Below are 23,198 nucleotides of genomic sequence, written 5' to 3'. Positions count from 1 at the left end.
TTCTTAATTAGACACTAGTGATGGGTGGTTTAGATTGATTGAATTGATGGTGATTTAGATTGAATTAGGTCAAAGCTGTGTCATGACTGTCTGAAAGGGTCACAGGTTTTTCTTTTAGTACTGTAGTATAGTAGTAGTATAGTATAACATAGCTCAATAAAGTATTTGTTCAGCATTCTGAAATCATAAAGTCAATGCACTGCATTGGGGGCTCCCTGCAACAATACTAGAGATTGCAAGAAGGAAGTGGGTGGGAAGGAAATTACTGCATCTCTGATTTGTGCTTTGAACAAGATACATCCCCTTGGTGATCCTGCGGCTGCTTTGCCAAGGGACAGCTGAGCTCAACAGTGCATCAGGCACACCTAAATTAACTCAGTTTGGCTCAAGCCTCTTCAGACCCAGAATCAGCTCAGCTCTGTGCTCATGGGGGTGCTCTGCCTGCTGTGGGACCTCCTGACTGAGCTCACAGAAATGACCTTATTGAACCATTCCTATGGCCCTGTCCATGGGCAGCAGCGAGACCCAGCACTCAGCAAGAGCTTTCCACCTTCAAGGAGGGGCATTAGAGCAGCAAGGGGAAAGAGATTTCACCATGTGTTGCCCAGGCTTGCCTTGGCATCCTCCTCTTGGCACAGGTGTAAGTGACAGCAGGGTGTGGAGCAGGGCACGGCTCCACTGGCACCAGCACCACTGACAGGTGGCACAGGCCAAGCTGATCTGACAGATGGACACACTGACTGAGCAAACCACTTTGGCACTTAAAGAGAATCAGACTTTTTTTTTTTACCCAAAGAGGGAAATAGGTTTTATCCCTTCAGCAAGAGTTTCATCCAAAGGGCTTTGTCTGTCTATAAAAAATATTTCATTCACTGACCCTTTAGTAGAGATTAAGGGAGGCTCAGTGATGCATAAAGATAAAATGGGAATGCAAACAGCAAGCAAGCTGGAAACAAAACTCCCATCCCACTGCAGCACTATGAGAGCCACTCCCCACCAGCAGCAGCTCACTCTGCTTTACAAACTGCTTTTGCTGTGGGAGCAGGAATCAGGGAGATGGGATCTGCACAGAGATCCAGCAGGATAATCACCCACAGCATAGCAAACATAATGTTCAGCTTGGTGCCAGTGCTCAGCTGTGACCAGGAGGGTCTGGGGAAGACGCCTGAGGTGTGGGGGGCTCTGTGCTGCCCATGCAAAGCATTTCAAGGAAAGGGAAGTGGGGCTGCTGATGAATGACCCCATCCCTCGGTGAGGGCTTGGAGCCTGCAGCATCCTCTGCTCTGCTCTGTGACCATCAGATACAGGGGATAGCTTTGTCACCACAGGGTCCTTTCTGACTGCATCAGGGGGATGCATGGTGGCTCTGGGAGCAGTTCAGAACCCCCTCAGTTGCATCAGAAGGGGCAAGAGGATCACGGGGGGGCCTGACAGCACATGGGGGGCATAATGCCACCAACCCCCCCAAAAGGTTCCTCTTCCTCCCCTGCTCCAGTGTCACTGCAAAATCCTCAAGTCCCTCTGTGCCTGGCTCATGAGAGCAGGAGAAAAGCTCTTGCAGGGTGCTGCTACACAAAAGAAGGGGTGCAGGACCCCCTTGCACCATCCCAGCCCTTCCCTCCCTGCACACAGCTGCCGTGACCCTTCCCGCCCATGTGCAAAATGAGGCCATAAATCCAAACCAAACGAAGTTCTGCCATGAAAAGCTGCCTGAGCCCACAGGAAGCAGCCCCTTCCCTCCCCAGGGAGCACTCACGTCAGTTAAGGCCGCGTTGATGTAGTTGTTGCTGTCTCCATCCACGGAGATGAGGAAGGGAAGGCATCGGTCGGGCGGCAGCACGTCCATGCTGCGGTTGCGCTCGCGGTTGCGGGGCAGCAGCGCGATGCTGCACTCCTCCACGTCCAGGTGCGGTGTCACCGAGTTCAGGGTCTGCGGGCACACGGGTCCCCTCAAAGCCCTGCCTCGTGCCAGCAGGGCTGGGCACCGGGAGGGGGAGGACAGGGGGGAGTTGCAGAGGTTTTGGGAGCTCACCTGGAACTCCTCCCGCAGCTGCGAGGAATTGCTCTGCGGCTCTATCCTCACCATCTCCTTGTAGGTGGGCTTGAACTCGCTGGCAGGGATGCTGGTCTCCCCACACAGACAGGCCTCCAGGATGGCATCGTGGATGAAGATGTACTGCTCCTTTGGGGAGGAGAGGGGACAGGGCTGAGCCTCCAGAGCTGGCTGGTGACAGCGGCTGTCCCCAGGTGTCCCCAGCTGTCCCTGAGGCCGCTCACCTCTGTCTGGATCATGTTGATCCTCCGTGAGCAGAGGGTCTTCACGCAGTTGTAGATGTCCACGACGCCCTCGCACTCAGCCATGTCCAACATCACATCCAGCACGATGTAACAGCCAGTCCTGCCCGTGCCAGCACTGGGGATGGAGGGAGAAACGGCAAACACATTCCCAGTCTGTGCTGGCATCCACACACAGCCTGAAAGGCTGCTGGGCACCCAGCAAGGCCTCTGTGGGCAAGGGCTCAACACACAGATCCTGTACCAGGCAACCCCACAGGGCTGCCAGGACCTCACACGCCTCCAGAGCCTGGTTTAGCCTTTAACCTGCCCAAACACCCCTGCTGCAGCCCCAAGAGTGCGTGAAGGTCAGGTGGGCATCCATGTCTAAAGCTCATTTTTCATTTAAGGCAGCAGAACACATGGGTTTTGCAACAAAACCAACAACTAAACCATCTAAGTGCCAACAAGTCCCCTGGGATCGCAGCCCAAAAGCACCAAGGAGGGTTCAGCTCTGAGCCCTGGGAGAAGCAGGGAGGTTCCCCTGACATGAGCAGCTCTGGATGCACCAGGTGAGACCTTCAGGGTAAGGCTAAGGCCCGCAGGGTACCCAGAGCAGTGGTGATGTCCCAGGCCCTGGCATGGCTGGAGTCACAGTCAAAGACCTACTGTGCCCTGACACAGCCCTCCAGTGATGTGCCAGGAATGGAGCCACCCCCCTGTTCCTCTCCTACAGAGTCTTTTCCAGTGAAATACTAATTTCTGGGGCTGATGAATCACTCGTCATGATTATCAGTGATTACAGGCTACGGGCACTAATCACACCGGCTGGTGAATGAACGCTGATGAGGCAGTTGACAGGGAGAAATCAAATAAAAAATAAAAAAATCCCTCCCACTCATCAGCTCCTCCTGGTTTGCCCAGAGGAGGAAAAGCCATTAGCCCATCATGTGGGAATGCCTGCTCAGGGCACAGAGAGCCACCAAAGCTGCTCAGATGTGTCACTCGTGTCCTCCCAGCTCTGGCATCCCAGTGGCTGAGCCCTGCAGGGACAGCCCTGTGGGTAACCCTGGAACGGGGCTGTCCTGCTGCCTCCTGCCTCTCCCTTCAGCCAGACCCCCCGTCCTGCCCATCAGCAGTGGCCAAGCTGCCCATTGCCGTTTCACCTTTGCCCACTGGGACAGAGCTGTCACCAGTAACAGGCTGGAGGAGCCCCAAAACAGTGCTGCTCCCTGCTTGTCCCCCTGCACCAGCCCCTGCTGCCACCAGCCCATTGGTGACATTTCACAGATGCCATCGCAGAGGGACATCAAGGCCAGGCCGGACAGGGCTTGGAGGAATCTGGACTAGTGGAAGGTGTCCCAGTCGTGGTGGGGGAATGAGCTTTCAGGTCCCCTCCACCCCCCTGCCACCCGTGCCTGTCCCCACCTGCAGTGGATGACGACGGGGCCGGCGTCGGGCGGCGTGGACGCCTTCACCCTACGGATGAAGGCCAGCAGCCCTGTGGCGTGGTAGGGGACACCGTGCTCGGGCCACGACATGAAGTGGAACTGCTTCACCTCGTGCCGGGCCGAGTAACCCCGCTGCAAGGGAAGAGTGAGAGGGCAAGGTCACTCAAACACTTGATTTCCTCAGGAATCCATGATTTCGCCAGCTCAGGATCCAGGCAGATGGACCCACAGCAGTCACATGCTTGGGCAGCCCCACAGCTCTCTCCTCTTGGCTCCAAGAGGGTTAAAAACCACCAAGGAGAAAAAGGAGGAGGTGGCAGCAGCCTCAGGTGTCCCTGTCCTATAACCAGACAGTAATTTGACGTTGCTGTAGATTAATGGGTAAATTGCACCGGTTCCATCTCCAGTTACCATGCTGCAGACTGATGGCTACATCACCTCCAGCCCAGAGGAGAGGAACACATCCTTCACCCCCACCACACTCACACAAAAATTAAACACTCACTCACTGTCCAAACAAAGGTGGGACTGAGCTGCTCGCCCGGCACAGGGTGCAGAGCCAGGGAAAAGGCAAAGGAAGGAGCGACTGCTGACCCCATATTGGGTTAAATAAACAGGATACTGGTAAATGCCAAGCTATGGAGTGTGAGAGGTGCCCGAGGGTCTGTCCCCGAGGAGGGCAGGCAGGGCAGGGCCATACCCTCTCCAGGGCGAAGGTGCGCACAGCGTACTCAGCCAGCGTCTCCGACTCCACCAGCGTGATCTTGATGTCCCCGTACATCTCGGAGTCATCCGGCCAGTACTTGGAGCATTTCACCTGCAAGGAGAGCACGGGATGGGGGCTAGGCTCTGCAGAGGTGGCTTCCAGCAGGGATGGCATGGCATGGCATGGCATGGGAACAGGGATGCTTACCCGGCCCACCTCCACCAGCTTGGTGATCATCACGATGCTGGAGCAGTGCTCCTGCCACACCATGCGCCAGAAGTCGTACACCATCTCCTGCTTGGGCCCTGGGGGACACAGTAAAAGGCCCCACGGATGGACGGACACCACCAGCAGAACCCAGGCCTGGTAGCGGCCCAATCCTCCCTCCTGCCTCTGAGGCACAAACAGCTCCACAGCACCTCAGAGCCCTTTTCCCCAGGGCTGTGCGGTGCCAAGGGGAGGCAGGAGGGGTGGGAGCAGCTCCACATTGGCCCCCTCACTTCCTTTCCTGCTCCTGTAAGGTTTAATTCCACCAGGAATAAAACCTGGCTGCTACACAGGAGGTGAGGAACTACTGGCTGAGAGGGCAGGGCATGACTCACCTTGTGTGGCTATGAAGTGGTTGGACCTGTGGTAGCCCTGCAAGGGAAGCAGAGACATCATTCCCAAGCTGGGGCACAGACCCTTAGACACTTCCCAGCCACCCAACTGGTAGAAATTCCCCACAGCCACTGGGCTAGGTCCTGCAAGTCCACCACAGAAGGACGAGGAGGTTAAGCAGCCATCCCACACTCAGCACACCCTGTCCTGGGATGGTGCATCTCCTGCATCCCACAAGAGGTTCATGTAATGCCCAACCCACAGCCCTGCTCTGCAAAATCCTTTATCAGCACCTTGAGGGATCCATGAGCTCCACTCCAGCTCCTGCTGCCAGGAGAGCTCCATTAGTGATCCCCCCATTGCACAGCAGCCACTTGGTGCTGAGACAGCCCCACTCCCTTCCTTCATCCCAGCTGCTCAGCCCTAAACAAGAACATGCCAAAGAGCACATTCCAGCCAGGCCACTGCCAGAGGGACTGTGAACACAATGTCCCACACCCTGGCCACAGGTCCAGCAGAGTTAAACCACACCACACGCATGGAGGTGACAGTGGCTTCTCCATCCCCTGTGGGTCTTTTCACAGGGGACTTCTGTTGGTCAAATTCAACCCTTTCTCAGAGCACACAGGCCCTGCTTTCCATGCCCCAGTGCCACACAGACCTTGCTTTCCCATTCCCTGGACATTCCCAGGTTTATGGACACATCTTCCCAGCCTGCCTCTCCCTGATGGTATTTAGACCACACTGCCCAGGGTGAGGCCTGGCAGGAGATGGAAGCAGAGAAGGGAGGAGAGAGGGAAGAATCTACTTACTTCTCGGTTAATCCGAATCTTAACGATCCCATTGGGACACAGGTTTGAGAGAAAAAGATCAGAGATATTAGTGAGGCACAGAGCAGAGAGGGGTTAGAGCACCTGCCCTGGAGCAGGCCATGGAGAGACAGGGCAGAAAGGACACAGGGAACAGGGACAGGCTGAGGGACACTGCTTGGGCACTGGGATCAGGCCACACTGATGGACAACACCCTCTGGGCAGGAGGGAAAAGTGGAATTTGCTGCTGCTTCCAGGAGATGCTGGAGCCTTCCTGCAGCTGCTCTGGTCTCAGCATCACTGGAGGTGGCAGGGGACATCGCTCTTGGGGGACACTGCTCTCAGAGGACACTAGGGCTGGGCTCTACCCAGATTCACACACACCAGCAGGATCAAGGGGTGCTCCAGTGTGAGCCCCTGATGGTCCCTTGTTCCTCTCAACCTCTGCATCCCCCACCCAGGGAGAGGGAGATCCACGGCCACATGAGCAGGTGAGGGGGAAGAGGATAGAAAAGCAGAGAGGGAATGAGAAGGAGGAACAGAGCAGAGCAGAGAGAGATGCAACACGCAGAAACAGCTGATGAACACAAATAAATCAGGCAGGTCCTTCATGATGTACTGAACTGCCCACCCTGGGCTGCCCAAAGTCCTCCAAATGCTGCTGGACAAACCCTGAGAGGCCACAGGAAGCTCATTTGCAGCCCAGAGCCGCAGGGACACAGGCCCTGTCCCCACTTACATCGATGTAGTTGGCATTGATGTAGTCGGAGTTGGGGTCCCCCAGCAGCGGGTGCAGCTTCACGCGGTGACGGTCATCTGGGGAAAGGGGACAGGAACCATCAGCGCCTGCTCACCCACCAGGCCACCCTGGGCAATCACTCTGGCCCAGGAATCTGCAGAACGTGGGGTTCTGAAGCTGCTTGGGGTGTCTAAGCCTTTGCTAAGGGCACTCACATGTGGACACATGATCCTGTCTCCCTTTGGTCTTGTCTTTCTTCTTTGAAGCATCCCAGCCTTCAAAGAAACTCTGTAAGGAAAGGATGGACATCTCAAGCTCAGGGCAGGACTCTGGGGTTCCCCCAGCCCCAAAAGCTCCCTGGGGAGCAGGAGAGACAGGGTGGTCCCTCCACCCCAACACCTGGTCCGGGCAGCCTCATCTCCACCTCCACAGCACACTCTGCCAGCTACACACTCCTGTTACATCCACAAAACAGCCCATTTTCCAGAAAATTACAGACTGCCTGGCTTGTTTTTTTTTACTAGGGTTGGTTGTAGTTTTTTTTATTCCTAAACCTCCCCAGCTCCTTTCTCTCCCCAGCACAGAACAGGTTTGTGTGTAATAACAGTGACATTCATAGATTGGCGTAAGAGGTGGAAAGTGGAAGGAAATTACATGTTTTCTCCCCTCCCATAATATCTGAGTGCTTTCAAATGACTAGTTCCAAGAACATACAGCAGCTTTTCAAGGAGCACTAATGATTATCGCAAGCCCTGGTTTGTCCAATGCGTGAAAGCGGGGGGAGAGCTCCTGCTCCTGAAACAGCTGAGCATTAAACAGTAATTTCACTGGGAAATTTCAATCTCCAGACCTGTGGGACACTGAGGAGACAGGAAATGACCCCGCTGGCTGTGCTGAGGCAGAGACTTGTGAAATAACCTGCTCTGTTACAAGTGCTCTGACCTGGCCAGCTGGGATGGACATGATGCCACCAACAACTCTTGGGAAAGAAATCCCTTCCCCTGACATCACCCTCCACAGCATCTTCTCCCCAGTGTCCTTCTCCATGGTCTTGGAGCTGCCAGATTGTAGAGGATTTGCTTGTTCTTAGACTACGGCCATGCTTATCACAGGCCAAGTGTGCTGGAGAGCAGAAGGTGACACAGTGATGCCCAGGGAAAGGAAAGGGAAAGGAAGGAGCAGCCCTGGCCTACGCAGGAGAGCTGGGATGGTGCACTGCACACAGGGCTGGTTTGGCTCATCTCAGGGACCTGCTCAAGCTGAGAAATAACCCAGAGCTGCCAGCACCAGCCATTCAATCCTGCCGCAGGGACAGCCCCCATGCTGACAATGCCAGCCCAGAGCTGTGAGCTCCAGCTCCCATCCAGAGCTCCAGACCCGGAGCATCGTCTCCTCGCACACAGATCCCACCCGTGTCCCCCCGTCCATCCCACCCCCCGCTCCCCTGAGGCGCTGCCACAAGCTGTCCCCACCTCATACTCCTGCTTGAAGCCGTAGCCCTCGGCGGTTTTCATCTGGTTGATGTGCTGCAGGAGGTCGGCCACGCGCACGGCCGGGTGCAGCTGCCCCGTGTGGTACGGGGAGCCCTTGCGGCCGCACTGCCGCCGCGGGGAGCCCCCCAGCAGGCTGCTGGACTCGTTCACCACGCTGCTGCGCTGGTCACCTGCACGGGGAGGGACAGCCGGGGGCTAGCAGGGCAGCAAAACCCTGGGCTGCAGCCCCATCACCTCCTCACGGCCACAGAGGCTGGGGGAGACACACTGGGAGATGCGGCTGCTGCAGGCCCTCTCAAGGGACCGCTCGGGCCCGGCCCGCAACCCCGCTCCCACCCCCTGATGCTCTCTACAGCTCCTCCTACACCACAAAGCCAAAAATGCCCAGCACAGCCTTTTAGGACCTCAGCAGGTCAATCAGAAATCAGTGGGCAAGGCCATAAGGGGATAATAACCTCATTTCCCCTCAGCTGGAACAATGAGCTCCCATGCAGACAAGCAAGAGCTCCATGCCCAAATATTCACACAAGATTCTAAGTTGAAAAACCACCTTGCCAAAGTCTCCAGCACAGCTTAACAGTTCATTTCCCTCACTGCTAGAGACCAGCACTGGATACCTCATGTTGCCACAAATGGAGCTTGCTGCTTTGATGGAGAGCCTGTGCAGTATTTACCTGGTTTATGCCTTTGCTGTGTCATTACCAGCAGAGCCAGGCTAAGACCTCACGTGTATTTGTCAAGGCAAGTTCCCACACAAGATCCCAAAATTTGGGTTTGCACAAAACCCGATGCTCTGAGCTACTCCCAGAGAAGGGCAGGCAGGGATCCAGGGAATGGTTTGGTTGGAAGGGACCTTAAAGCCCATCCAGTGCCACCCCTGCTGTGGGCAGGGACACCTTCCACTGTCCCAGGGTGCTCCAAGCCCTGTCCAGCCTGGCCTTGGGCACTGCCAGGGATCCAGGGGCAGCCCCAGCTGCTCTGGGCACCCTGTGCCAGGGCCTGCCCACCCTCACAGGGAAAAATTCCTTCCCAATATCCCATCCAACCCTGCCCTCTGGCAGTGGGAACCAACAGGACAACCCAGGAGAGCGCCTCCACACCCCATGACCTGACCAATGGGCTCATCAGCTGCTGGGATTAAAGAGGAATTAATTAATTGCTGGCATTTGCAAGGTGCTGCCACAGCCACACGCTGAGGAACCACTGGGGTTTCCATGAGAATCAGTGACTTTCTTTTAAATGCACAGAAACTGAAGTGGGTGGGGGGTACAGCAGTCACCAAGTCATTAATTTCCCTTCCTTAATTAAAGATGTTCACAGGCAATGGAGACTCTCCCAGCCATGGCAGGCAGCCCGAGCTCCCCAGCTCAGCCCCACCAGCCTTTGAGAGTTTCAAGGACAGTGAGCAAAGGGAAAACACACCCAACCTAGCTCGATGTGTAAAGAGGAGGAAAGTTTGCCCTCTGGGCTTTAATGATCCATGAGACAGTGGCAGGAGGGCATCAATCCCGCGTGCAGGCGGCATCTTGCAGCTACTGTAACAGATGTTATTAGCATATGGCTGAAACTGGGGCAGCCAGAGAGTTATTTTACAACTAAATCAGCATGGAGACACATCCTCCGGTGGGTGTGAAGTTATCAGTCTCCCTCTGATAGGAGAGCAGGGGCTTGTTAACCCTTCAATGCCCCGGCTGTGTGGGGAAGGCTGGGGGGAAGCTTCTAACCTCAGCATAAACCAGGAGGTGGGATTCACCCAGTTCCAGGGGGCTGCAGCCAGATCCTGAAACCACAAATGGCCTCAACTGGCCCAGCCACAAGCTCAGATCTCCATGAGAAAACAGAGATCCAGCTCCCCACAAGAACTTCCCCTTCAGCACAGCCTGGATGGTGGCAGAAGTTCCAACACAGATGAAATGCATGACCTTGGAGATTTACACAGGGCAAGGAAGAACCTGCTATGCCACACACAGTCCAAAACAGATGTAACACCAAGCCTTCAAGAGAATCACAGAATATCCTGAGTTGAAAGGGACCCACAGAGACCCCTGAGTCCAACTCCTGGCCCTGCACAGACACTCCAACAACCTCACCCCCCTGTGCCTAAGAGTGTGGTCCGAACACTCCTTGAGCTCTGGCAGGCTGTTTCTGTGATATTTTGGGGTTATTGGGCACCTTTGTGGCTGGAAGGAAGCAGGGGGATGCCAGGGTCCCCATCCTTACCTTGCTTGCCACAGCTGTGGGGGGGGGATGCCGGCTACCAACCTCACCTCTGTTTCCAGAGTTGTGGAGGGAGAACAGGCGATGCCAGGCTCTCAGGCTCACCTCTGTTCCAGAGTTGTGGAAGGAGCACAGGAGATCCCAGGCTCCCAGGCTCACCTCTGTTCCCGTAGCCCTGGGTGTCCATGAAGGACAGCCCCAGGCGCTCATCCTCCTGCAGGGTGCTCTGGTCAGTGAAGCTCCTGTCGATGGCACTCATCATGTGTGTCTTCTCGTGCCGGTAGTTTATGGTGGCCTTGGTCATATTCACAGGTTTCCTGCGGTGGGGAGGAGCAGAAGTGAGCAGGACTCACCATCAGGCACTCGAAGGTCCCCTCAAAGCTCGGATTATTCCAGGAGCAGGATGGATTATTTGCAGCAGCGTGGCCATCACGCTTCGGTTCTCTGCTGTCCCCAACCAGTCACAGCCACACATGCAGCATCCCTCGCTGGCTGCAGCAACTGCAGCTGCTCAACCTCAATGTCCCCTCCTGCCCCCTGCCCTTGGACAGCCAGGTGTGCTCCTTGTGCAGTCAAATGCTCTCTCCAGCCATCACATGGACATGCCCCAGCTCCCCAGGCACGACTCCCTGGTCTAGTGGAAGGTGTCCCTGCCCATGGCAAGGGTTGAAATGAGATGAGCTTTAAGCCCCTTCCAAGTCAAATCATTCTGTGATTTTAAAGCCATGTCAGGGGCCAAATCCATCCCAAGGGATGGGCTGGATCCCCCCTGAGTAAACCTGCGCTCAGCACCCACTGCAGAGGCTTTTTCCCCCACGCAGGGTCTCTTTAGGCACCTAATGAAAATGCTGGGAAATCCCAGGAGTTCTCACTGGGACAGAACCTCCCACCCCAAATTCAAGTCATTTAAAGAAACCTGAATGAACGTTTTTGAGAGGCAGCATCAGGCTCCAAAGCCAGAGCAGCGATTAAGCCAGAAGGATGAACAGGAGATCTGAGCCCATGTCAGCATTGTGATGGGGCTGAACACTGCAAGGCACTGCTAAAATCCAGAATTCAACTCAGAGTACCTGACCCTTCCCCTTTACACTGCCTTCTGTCTCTAACAAGCTCGGCAGCATTATTTTCCCTGATCCAAAGAGACCTTTAAAATGCACTTGGCAAAGATAAGGACTGGTTGGAGCAGCAGGGTGAGGGGGGCGGCCAGGAGGAGGGTAAAGCAGGAGAATGACAATTACTTACGGGTAATAGGAGTAAGAATAGTAGTTCCTCCTGGCAAGCGAGCAAAGAGAACAGCAGAAATTGCATAAGCAGCTTTTCTCCACTATTGGGAAGGGAGGTTACAGGGCAAGTCAGCTGCCAGAAAATTCAATGCACCATAAAGGAATCAGGCTCCCCTGTGGCACCCACAGGTTATTTACTCCAGGCAGGAGCTGGCATCCTGGCAGGAGAGCACAAGCACCGGCTCTCAGCGGGACCACACTTGTGGTGGGTGTCCACAGCACCCTTGTCCAAGGGGCTCACCCATAATTTTTAAGAAGGTTGTGTCAGATGTCCCAAATGTAGGGATTTCCCCCAGGCTGTTGGTTAGGGGCCCAGAGGGGGAGATGGCCTTGGCATGTCACATTCCCAGTGCACCATTTACTAGAGACAAACATATTCCAAGGCTGCATTTCCATTCCAGCACATCAGTGTTTCTCCAACAGCAAAGCACTGTGGAGATTTATGAGCTCATCCCAGCTTCCCAACAGCCCCAAATTCAGGCTTCTCAGCACCAGATCTAATTTGTGGCTCTAGTTTATCCTTCAACAGGTTCATCCTGGGATGCTGAAGCAGAGCTGCTCCTCCTCATCCTGCCTGGCAGCACTGGCAATGGGAATGCAGCAGCCACACTCACAGCTTCCCTCCCACAGCATCACTCCCCAAAACACATCAGCGCTGCTGGCATCTGCTCCATCAGGGAAGGAGCCAACCAAGCTGTGAGCCAGCCCCACACCTCAAAGCATGCAGGGATGCCACAGCCCTGCTCTTCCAGCAACGTAAATCCACAAGGATCCTTCCAGGGTACACGCAGCCATAAAGAGCTTTGCAGATTTAAGGGGCCGAGGCTCTGCCCTGCTGTTTTTCTCTCCCTCTGGCTGTTCACGTACTTTGCTCCATCCTCCCAAGCCCCGTGTTTAATTGCTGTCCTTTATCCCAGCTCTGAGAGCCCCCCCGGCCCAGTGCTGCCTCGAGCCCTGCACAGAGGCAGCCACTTTTCCACTTTTCCCCTTTTCCAGGGCGTTGCAGCCACGTGCACAGCAGCGGCCGCCTGCCCAGCGCTCCCGGGGATGCGTGTCCCCAAAAGCCCTCGCCCTCCTCCCTCCCACCCCATGAGCTCCCCTGTGCCAGCCCCCCACAGCGGCCACATCCATGCTGGACGTGCTCCTGCTGGCCTGGCCAAGGCAGCAGGGAAGCCCAGAGGCAACATCTCATCTCAACAACATCCCATGGCTGCTGTTGGCAGGGAAGAGCTGGTGGGATGGGGACAGCTGGGCTCAGCACCGGGGCAGGGCTCAGGCACGGGCCAGAAGCATTTCCATCCATGCAGGATCACAGAACAGCACAAAGCCAAGAACCAGCAGGAAAAGAAGCAAAAACCCAAAAAATATGGGGGAGAGGGACAGTGGAACAAAGCTGCAGAGGGAGTAGGGACATCCCCAGGACTTTGCTGCTCTGTGCCCAGTGAGATGCACAGGCACATGGAGACTCAGCTCAAGGGAGTGTCTGGAGGCTGCCCAGAGCAGCTGGATCCTCACCAGTAACTCCAGTTAGTGCTGGGGTGGTGGAGAAGAGCTGAGCAGGGAGGGAGGGAGGGACAAATAAAGCACCAGCTGCCAGCCCAGGTCTCCTTACCCTTTCCTTATGGCGACGATGATGGCTCCCAGCAGGATAATCAGGATGATGAGCCCTCCAGCACAGATCCCCAGGATCAGGCCCATCTCCTCCGAGTGCTGGGACACCTCCAGGGGACGCTTGCTCTCTTTGCAGGCAGCTGCCAGGGGACAGGGACAGGCGGGAGGGGTGGGTGGATGAGGGTGCTGTGAGCACCCACCACATTCCACTCCAGGGGGACTGGCATCATCAGGCATGAAAACATGAGATTTGTCCATGGGATGCTTGTTTCTCCATGAACACAAGTTATTCAACCAAGATGCTACAGGGCTCTGCAGTGCCACACTATGACCATGGACAAGTCCCTCTCTCAGTTCCAGTGGGGTGGGACACTCCCTTTGTGCACCTTTCATCACATCCCACGTAAGATCATCCATCCCTGGATTCAGCATCCAGCACCACCATTCCAGCCCCACCTCCACCATGGTAACAGCATTACGAAGGAAAATTCAACCAAGGGAAAAACCTCAGATGCCAAAGAGAGTGGGAAACAGAAGGGTGTGGGGTGGAGCTGGAACAACCCATCACATGCAACCCAACCACCACCAGGGCTGGTCCCAGCCCACGGCAGAGCCCTGACCACTGGAGCAGCCACGGGGCCAGAGCCGCCATGGGGCCGGAGCCGCCGTGGGGCCAGAGCAGCCACGGGGCCACAGCTGCTGTGGGGCTGGGGCCGCCGTGGGGCCAGAGCCACCGTGGGGCCGGGACCGCCGTGGGGCCGGAGCCGCCATGGGGCTGGAGCCGCCGTGGGGCCGGAGCCACCGTGGGGCCAGAGTCGCCTTGGGGCCAGAGCAGCCACGGGGCCGGGGCAGCCATGGGGTTGGAGCCGCCGTGGGGCCGGGGCCGCCGTGGGGCCGGAGCCGCAGCCTCGGGGGGTCAGGGCAAAGGGACGGCTCACCTTTGCGAGCGATCCGGACACAGTTCAGCCGAGTTTCCTATAGAGGTAAAAAGGGGGGGTCAGTGCTGGATGATCTTCCCAGCAGCTCCGCTCCCCACTCTCACCCAAGCGAGGCCGGGTGGGCACAGGGCTGGTCCATTGGTGCCTTGGCTCCCAAATTGAGGGAGTCCATGGGTGATTTGTGCTGCAGCACCCAAAGAGCTCCTGGGAACTCACAGCCCAAGAGATGCTGCTGAATGATCTGTCCCCAGCATTCCCAGGTTTAGCTGGAGCCACAGCTCCTGGCACAGAGGGGATGGTGAAGCTCAAAAGCATGGAGAACCCAGCAGACGCAGCCAAGCCACAAGTCACCGATGTGCCACCAGCTACAGCTGAAACATGCCCAGGTCATTCAGAGCTTCATGGGCTTGTCTTCCATCAGTCAAAGTTTCAAACTCCAGATCTGCATCTGCTGCCTAGGTTGCCATGAGGTTCCAGCTTAAGTCTCCAATAGTTTTAGCATTTGCAATTTAGGGATGAGTTCAGCTAAAATATTCCATTTTTCCATGCATCCAACTTCTGTTGCAAAATAAAAAGCACCACGTTGGCAGTATTGTCTTCTCCAAGCATCCTCCAGCCTCTCAAGACACCAGGCACCAATGTGCTCCATCCACTTTCGGCCCAAGACCTGCCCATGCCGCATGCCCAGGGCAGGGCCAGCTACAGCACTGCTCTCCTTGGGATCTCCAGCTTTTCCTTCTCCTGCTCCTTGCTTCATCTGGCACAAAACCCATGGAAAACCCCAGCTACAATCCAGCGTTCTTCCAACATCTGATGGCCACTGGGATAAATCCAGCACCTCCCAGCAGGAAAGATGTAACGCAGCATCAGTCACCAGCAATCATCCAGCAGTGCCGAGGGCGCCAGAGCCACAACCCTCCCTGTCCCTCTCAGCTCCAATTACAACGAACCAGTGAGGTGTGAACGATCCGGAGCAAAGAAAAGCACTCAGTAACCACTTTCCAGCAGGACAGAGATGTGCAGGATGAGGATGCTCCCGCGGGTCTGACAGGAGCTGCTGGAGCAGCTGATGCTGAGAACAGTCCCCACAGGGTCTCAGTGGTCCAGCCGGTGACATGCAGGAATCAGCCCGGGGGGTGCAGGGGTGCAGCCCCACAGAGGGAACTGGCAGCAGCAGAGAGGGAAGGGCAGCCCGGGAGCTCCAGGAGCTCTCTGGAGCTGGGACTGGCTGTCCTGCCAGCGCTGGGTCCCAGCAGTGACACACAGCTCTGGCTGCCCAGAGTCCTTCTCCAAACCAGGAGCAGCCCCAGGAATAGGGGCTCCCCTGCACTGGTGCTTGTTGGTGTCCTGGCTGGTACTGCAGTGGGTGGGGGAAATCAGACTACTCCACCCCAGCATTGGCATGGGGATGGGGACAGGCACCACCAGGGGTGCTGGAGCAGGACACCCACCCATCATCTCAACATGCCATAAGGGTGGCCTGGAGCACCAGCTGCCCTGGCAGGACATCAGTGGTAAACCCAGAGGTGATCTGGCGGAGGGCAGTCTAAAAGTAGTCCCATTTTTACCAACCCCCAGACCCCAGCCTGCCCTTACCTGGTCCAGCCCCTGGCTGGAGCAGGGTGCCAGGGCTACTCACCCCTTTGAGGTTGCTCATGGCCTGGAAGTAGATGAGATAGGCCTTCTTGGGCTCCAGGGGCGGGTTCCAGTAGCCACTGTAGGTCTGGTTGTCCCCCACGGTGAAGGGCTTGGCCTCGGTGAGGCTGCTGGCGGGCAGCTCTGCTCCGAAGTAGTGCACGGAGCCGCGGGACACGGCATCGTCGAAGGTGAGCGGCACCGGGAAGCACTCCTGCCCCCCCAGCTCCCGCTTCAGCTTCCTGGGCCGCTCCTCCTCCACAATGACCTGATAGGTGCTGTGAGGGCAGGCATGGGTTAGTTCTGGGAACAACAATCCTGCCCCATCCCTGGACCCTGCTGTATCACCCCATTTTGGGGTCTCACCCTCCTGCAGCCCCGACCTACCTGATGGGAGCCCCTCTGCCCTGTGCCGGCCGCAGCAGCACCGTGATGGTGCTCTCTGACTCGCTCAGCGGTGATGGCATGTCCCCATAGTCGAAGGTGGGAGCTGCAACAGGAGCTGGGGTGAGTCCTGGGGCTCCCCTGGCTTAGGGGGAAACTGAGGCATGAGCAGTTTTGCCCAGGGCAAGGCATCACCCAGTGGTGTCATATGAATTATTGCAACTAAAGTAAAAAACCTCTCCATGTCTTGAACAAGAGTTGAGAGGTGACCCCTGGGTGTGCACAAGGGAGGTTACCAACACCAGTCTAGCAGAGGGGAAGAAACCAAGAATGGGATCCAACCTCAGCAAGACCCAAATGCTCCAGTCTTGAGATGTGCTCAAGAACAGCACCACTCAGAATCACTGGCACAGTGTGAGCTTCCCCCACCCCATGGCAGAAGCACACCTGAGCCAGCCCAGCAGCACCCCCAGAGCAAGGTGGGGGACACCCCTCATACCTGGCATAACCTTGTGGTCCCCAAACCATCACTGCCAGCCACTGGGACCCAGCTTGAGTTGCTTTGCCCCAGTACCCTCATTCACACTCAGTTCAGCCCATCTGCTGCAGTTAATGTGACGCCATGGACATGAGCAAAGAACCCTGAGTACTGCAGAGCTTATTAACAAAGCCCAATTAATCCCTCGCTCATACACTGAGGGCTCAGACAGCACCAGCCACCAGCACTGGGCTGGCCAGGCTCCCCAGACAGGTACCCACCAGTCTGGGGACTGCCCGTGGGCTCACAGCACAGCTGCCACCACCAAGGGCATCCTTCTAAGGCAGCATCCAGCCACCAAACACTGCCAGTCACCAAAAGCACAGGAGCGAGCCAGGGGCTGCACACCACCGTAGGACACCTGAGTGGAGGAGAAGCCCCAGCAGCAGGAAGGAGAGGGGAACCCACCGGAGATGTTGGTGGTGATCTCGGTGAGCGCCGTCTGGCCAAAGCCCTTGCCGGTGCGGGCGCGCACCGAGAACAGGTAGGTGGTGCCGGGGTGCAGGTTGGAGAACACGTGGTAGGTCTCATTGCGCAGCTTGGACACCGTGCGCCGCGGGCCCGGCACGTTCACCGCGGGGTCTGAGGACTCGATGCTCTGGTAGCTGATCTGCAGAGACAGGGCACAACATCACCCATGGGAGAGGGGATTAAAACAATGACAGGGCACATCACCCAGATTCAGGTGGAGAAGGGATGAAAATAATGAATTCAGAGGAGGAGGTGGTCACGGGGCAGCCTGGAGGCAGCCAGGGACTTTCTGAGATGAAACAAAAGCTGAGGTTCACTGGAAAAGCCAAAGGGCTCAGGAGCAGCAGCAGCTGCCTCTAATCCTCATGGCCGACAGCCGAGGTTGTCCCAGACCCCTCCAACACACCCCTCAACAGGACCCTCCCGTGTCCCCATGTACCCCAGGTGCCACACCAGCCAGGATGTACCTCGTACTGCGTGATGAGGCCATTGGGCTCCACTGGCTCCTCCCACTTCAGGAATATCATGTCCTCCAGCGGGGTGAAGGTGAGCGACTCGGAGGCAATGCCGCCAGGCACTGGGGAAGGAAAGATGTGCTTGGATGCAGCTGGAAACCAGTCTGTAGGAAGAAATCCTCCAGGAAACCCCTCTGGGTGGCTGTGGCAGTTGTGCCCTGTGACTGAGCCACCACACTCCCTGTGCCATGTCACCCACCTCCAGCATGTGCCACCAGACAGGACTGGTGGCTCCCCAGGGAGACACCCAAGGCATTGATGCACCTGGACCCACTGGTGACACTTTGGCACGGGAGGGGGAGGTTCCCACACCAGCACAAACCCCACAGGTTTCAGCACCTCAGCCCAGGCACCAGCAGCAGCACAGGGTGCCTAAGCTTTCCATCATGAGGAAAAGAAATAAATTCCCTTTTTCTCCACAACCCAATTCCCCCCTGGAGCCATTAGCATCCTGTGGAGACACCGCCAGCAAGCAGCAACATCCTCACATGCAGACGGGCTTGACGTGGCCCAGCCTCCCCTCTAATTAACACCACCACAATAATAACTGTAATCACTGACGGCAATCAGCGGCGCCGGGATCAATATCCGCTCCCTTAGGATGGATTCCCCCACCCGAGGCGGTCAGCAAGGAAAGGCAACAGCTCGGGACGGCACCAGCAGCATCCCCCACTCCCAAACCTTGCAGGGGACAGCAGCTCTTCTCTCTGATTGGCTTTTTTCACAGCTTTTGTTCGGGTGTAATTACGGGACTGGGAGAGAGGGATCACCTCCCGAGCTTCCCACCGTGCAAACGCACCGTTTCCACCTGATTTACAAGTTAATTTAATCAGAGGCACTGTGTCCTACACATGTACTCAGGCACTTATTAAATTCGGGAAGAATTACGGAAACCTGTAGGGCAGTAAAGTGTGTACCTACAGAGATTGGGTTTTAATATACAGAACCTACACTATATAAAATTATATGTTATTTTCTATTATTATATATAGACAATTACATCTTATTTTCTATTATTATATGTTGTATCATTGTTATTGTCTCTATGATAATTTATATATTATCTTAATATTATAATACCTATATATTCACATATATATATATATATATACACATATACATATATACGTATATATATATATATATATATATATACACATACATATTTACATATTCAAGTAGAGGTATCGTGCTTCCATCCCAGGTTGAGAGAGGCACAAAATGCACACAACAGCTCCCAGGTATGCACATACCCCTCTGCTATCCATATTTGCACACATATATTTATTTATGGAATTATATATATTTATCCTGGCTTGCATCACATGCACCCGGCCTGCTTCCAGGAGAAGTGGCTCCCTGCAGCACCATCACATTGCAGAGACATTTCCACAGGTCCCTGGGATTGAGTTTCATCATTTCATGCACACACAGAATGAAGTCTCCAGCTGTGGGTCACCTGGATCCATGGGGGGCACTGAAACACCAGCTGGACAATCTATGGACACAGCACACCTCCCTCAGTGTCCTGCCCACAGACCAGCACAGCTCTGCCTGGGGTCCAAGAAGGATGCTGTAAACAACAGCCTTGGTTTGGCCCAGTTACTTGGATTTTCCAGCCCCAAACCAGGGTTTACCAGTCAGGATGGGGAGGCTGCATCTTTGCAGCCTACCAACAGCAGCCCCAGGGGATGCTGCTGCCAAAACTGGCCTTGTGCCAGAATAAACCACAGTTAAACCTATCATGTTTTAATGATAGGATTCTGAGTCCTATCATTAATAAGCTTTCAGCACCTTGGTTTACTTGCAGGGGCAGCTGTTCATCCTGCAGTTCGAGGAGCTCAAACCCTCATCATCCTCCCAGGCAGGCTGGGCCAGACACATGAGAAGTATTTGCCACATATCCGTAGGAGAATATCCACAGATCCATTGCCATCAGACTGAATGTATACACAGCCTCAAGTTCAATCCAAGGGGGAAGACAGCAGCCCCGGTTAATTGAGGCACAGGAAAAAGCAGCTGGAGTGATTATAGTATAGCAAAAAGACATCTGGAGCTCCTGTATTAATATTCCATAAGCAAACAGCTGGAGCAGTCACAGCCCAGTGAGAACAACTGGAGCAATTATAGCTGGAAAATAAAGCTCTGGCAGGGCAGAGCAGGGTGCCCCTGCTGGGGCAGGCTGAGGGCTGGGGATGTGGAAAGTGTACAGAGGAAGGTGCTAGATTTAGGCCTTGAAGACGAAAAAGGACCTGGAGGTGCTTTCAGCTCCTCTCCAGCTCTTCAGGTTTTGATTTCCAGCCTGGGAGACAGGAGCAAGCTTTGCACAGGTAACGGCAAGTCCTGTGCAGGGGAATTCCATGGCAGGCTTCTCCTCAGGGGTCCTCCAGGGCTCTGGAGGCAGCTCAATCATTTGCAATTACCAAGTTCCTTCCCTTTAATTGATGATTTTTTTATGCTAAAAAGTGCTTTGGAGATTAATTCCATTCTTGTTTAACAGATGTCTCTTCCATGAGAGCCAGGGATGCTCCAGCCACACTCAGCAGTGGGAGAGGCCAGCTCTGGATGCGGCCTGTCACTGATGGGTGGCACTGGACACACAGAGCCACCTCTGTCCTGTAGCTCCTGCCATATCCCTTGGATCTCCAGAGCCCAGAGTGACTCAGGCACTGCTGATGGCAAGCTGCAGACAGGGTGAGGGGCAGGTGAGGCCGGACCTGGGAGACCTCTCCAGCAGCCTCAGCTTGAGCAGATCCTCAGGGAAGGGCTCATCAGAGCAAGAGAGTCCAAAACCAAGAAGTCCTAGAGCAATGCTGGAGCATCCATCAAGGATGTCTACCCACTCAGGTGACAGGGAACCCAGAACAGGGTGCAGCCAGAACAGAGGGGAAACAGGAGCAAAGCTGCTGCCAGAAATTGGGGCCTGATCACTGCAGAGCTCTCTGCACAAACCCAAACCCACCTGAAAGCAAACTTCACCAGGGAAGAGCACCAGGGAAGTCAAGAAAAGCTGCACCTGCCCTGGTGAACAGCACTTTCCCAGAAATGCAGCAGTGCCCAATCCATCAGAAACCAAGCAGATAAAAGATGTTACCTGAGTGCAAAGCATTAATTGTTTTAATTGCTGTTAGTATGGCTGCCAGGCTTTGGTTCCCAAGAACGGGTGAGTGAGGACAACTTGTGCTGAGAGAAACTGGGTATGAGCCAACTCCCACACCCGCCATTGGGCCAGCCAGGGATAAAATTCCACTCCAAGCACGAGGGCAGTGTGTCCACAGTGACACCCTCATCCAATCCCTGATGAGGGTGTCACAGGGATCCCTCCCAGGCCCCTGGCATCTCCCTTCCCCAGACACCCTCAGTGCCCCTTTCCCTCACCTCCTGTTGCACACCTCTGGGGCTGCAAGATCCTTTTCACCTCCTCCTTGGCTCAGGAGATATTCCCATCATGCCCATAGGCCAGGAGCCAGGGATGCACACCATGCCACAGGAAAAACCCCAGCAGCTCACCAGCTACAGAATTCCAATTTTGGGGATGACGCATCTCCCCGAGCAGACTCACCATCCTCATCTGTCTGGAATATCACCTCCTTGCCCTCCTTGCGTCCCTCAGGGTTGGAGAGGATGAGCTTGACGTGGATGTTCTTGTAGGGCAGCAGATTTTTGATGGTGTAGCGGTTGGCGTTGCGCTCCATCTTCACACACTCCTGGAAGGTCTGGTTGTGGCCGCTGCCCACGAAGTAGCGGTAGCACAGGGACATGGTGTACGTGTGGCAGCGGGTCAGGTTGTAGCCCAGCGGCTCCCACTGCAACGTCAGCTGTCGGGACTGGATTTCAGAGAAAGCCAGGCCCTTGGGGGCTCGCATGGGCTCTGTGGGGAACAGAGACAGGGAGAGGTGAGCAAGGAGGCAAACTTCTCATGGATTTATGCGTCTTATCAGGGAAAACCCTTTTGTCCATAGGGACAAAAGAGATGACTGCAGGCAGAGAGCAACCCTGACTGCAAAACTGGGACCACCCCAGCATAGAATGCTGCTGCCCTGCAGAGAGGGCTGGGGACACCACTGGGGACATCTCTCAGCCACTAACCATGCAGCTGCCCCAGGCTCATCCTTCCCCGTGGGGGTGAAGCAGGGTACCAGCCCCACAAGCAGCCCCAGCTGCCCAGAAAGGTGCCTGCACCACAAGGGCCCTTGTGGTACCATCACGCCCAAGTCAGGCTCTTGAGACAAGAGGGACCAAGTGCCATCAGTGGGAGGGAGTTTAATCAGCTCTAATTGGACTGAATGGGAGAAGTTAACGAGGGGGCACCTCTGCCAACAGAACACACACAGACACACGCAGGTGCCTTCGGCTAGCTCCTCTCCTCAGCACAGGAAGGAGGAGGGCTGAGGTGCCAGGAGAGCCGTCCCAGGACGCCATGGGGCCCACCTGCGCACTTGGTGCGGCTGATGAGGGGCGGCCCCGGTTTGCCGGTGCCCCCCTCGCCGGGTCGGGTGAGCAGGACGCTGATCTCGTACTCCGTGTCGGGGTCCAGGTGCCAGAGCTTGTAGGTCTGCATGTTGACAGCGTGCACCTCGGACCAGGGCCCCGAGGTCATGCGGTACTCGATCTCCTTGCGCACGATGGGGCCGTCCCCGATGATGGAGTTGGTGTTGAGCTGGATGATGAGGTAGGTGGAGCCGGCCCGGAGCAGCTGGGGGGGGGCAATGGGGGTGGGGGGCTCTGCAAGAGAGCACAGAAGGGGCAGCTGGAGCATCCCCAGAGCCAGGCCAGTGCTGGCACAACCACAAGTACCACGGTTTTATTTTATTGTTTACAGGCTGCAGTCAATACATTTCCAGTGTCTCTTCCCACACCAACCCACCACACTCAGGTTGGAGAAGGGAACTTTTGGGGTGACCTAACTGTGGCCTTCCAGTATCAGAAAGGGGCTACAAAAGAGATGGAGAGGGACTTTTTATAAGAGCATGCAGTGACAGGACAAGGGAAAATGGCCTCACACTGACAGAGAGTAGTTTAGATTAGATATTAGGGAAAGATTCTTCCCTGTGAGGGTGAGGAAGCCCTGGCACAGGTTGCCCAGAGAAGCTGCGGCTGCCCCATCCCTGGAAGCGTCCAAGGCCAGGCTCTGAGCAACCTGGTTGACTGGAAGGTGTCCCTGCCCATGGCAGGGGGTGGCACTGGATGAGCTTTAAGGTCCCTTCCAACCCAAACCATTCTGTGATTCGTGCTGCAGAGCACAGAACAAATTCGGATTCCCCACCCAGAGGACATGGGAGTCACCCAAGTACAGGACAACACCATCCAGTCTTCAAACTTCAGTCTGTGCCTGCGCCCTCCATCACTTTCAGAAGGCTTCAAGAGCTGCAATAGGGTTTCATCTGATCAAACCTTAATTGTCTTCATAAGTCACACAGCCCAGCATGGTGCCACACAGTTTCACCATAATTAATTAATTCCCACCTACTGCAATCAAAAATAAATTATCTAAGGCCACCAGGAAAGGAGTTTCTGGTTTTATGCTGCACAA

At 55.5% G+C, this 23,198-nt stretch overlaps 1 protein-coding gene across 3 annotated transcripts in view; it reads right to left on the bottom strand.

The window, feature by feature from the left end:
- The window catches only part of PTPRU (protein tyrosine phosphatase receptor type U), a 54,579-nt gene that overhangs the window by 8,719 nt on the left and 22,662 nt on the right, over positions 1-23,198 (bottom strand). The window contains exons 7-27 of one of the 3 annotated variants that reach the window (XM_054292490.1): positions 22,097-22,390; positions 21,228-21,536; positions 17,618-17,727; positions 17,088-17,289; positions 16,145-16,247; positions 15,762-16,035; positions 14,123-14,159; positions 13,186-13,324; positions 11,533-11,562; positions 10,450-10,607; positions 8,053-8,243; positions 6,796-6,868; positions 6,581-6,657; positions 5,844-5,861; positions 5,034-5,070; positions 4,639-4,736; positions 4,426-4,542; positions 3,703-3,857; positions 2,278-2,413; positions 2,033-2,182; positions 1,757-1,930 (exon numbers count right to left, since the gene is read on the bottom strand). In XM_054292490.1, coding sequence (XP_054148465.1) covers positions 1,757-1,930; positions 2,033-2,182; positions 2,278-2,413; positions 3,703-3,857; positions 4,426-4,542; positions 4,639-4,736; positions 5,034-5,070; positions 5,844-5,861; positions 6,581-6,657; positions 6,796-6,868; positions 8,053-8,243; positions 10,450-10,607; positions 11,533-11,562; positions 13,186-13,324; positions 14,123-14,159; positions 15,762-16,035; positions 16,145-16,247; positions 17,088-17,289; positions 17,618-17,727; positions 21,228-21,536; positions 22,097-22,390 — 2,882 coding nt within the window. Of the gene's footprint in view, positions 1-1,756; positions 1,931-2,032; positions 2,183-2,277; positions 2,414-3,702; positions 3,858-4,425; positions 4,737-5,033; positions 5,071-5,843; positions 5,862-6,580; positions 6,658-6,795; positions 6,869-8,052; positions 8,244-10,449; positions 10,608-11,532; positions 11,563-13,185; positions 13,325-14,122; positions 14,160-15,761; positions 16,036-16,144; positions 16,248-17,087; positions 17,290-17,617; positions 17,728-21,227; positions 21,537-22,096; positions 22,391-23,198 lie in introns of all 3 variants that reach the window. The other 2 variants (XM_054292491.1, XM_054292489.1) reach the window with 2 other exon arrangements.

This window comes from Melozone crissalis, unplaced genomic scaffold, assembly GCF_028551555.1.
Source record: "Melozone crissalis strain CALT ecotype California unplaced genomic scaffold, PUWL_Pcris_2 ptg000111l_1, whole genome shotgun sequence".
NCBI classification, from domain to species: Eukaryota; Metazoa; Chordata; class Aves; order Passeriformes; family Passerellidae; genus Melozone; species Melozone crissalis.
The sequence above is the reverse complement of the archived record's forward strand: the minus strand, read 5'-3'. Positions and strand labels throughout refer to the sequence as shown.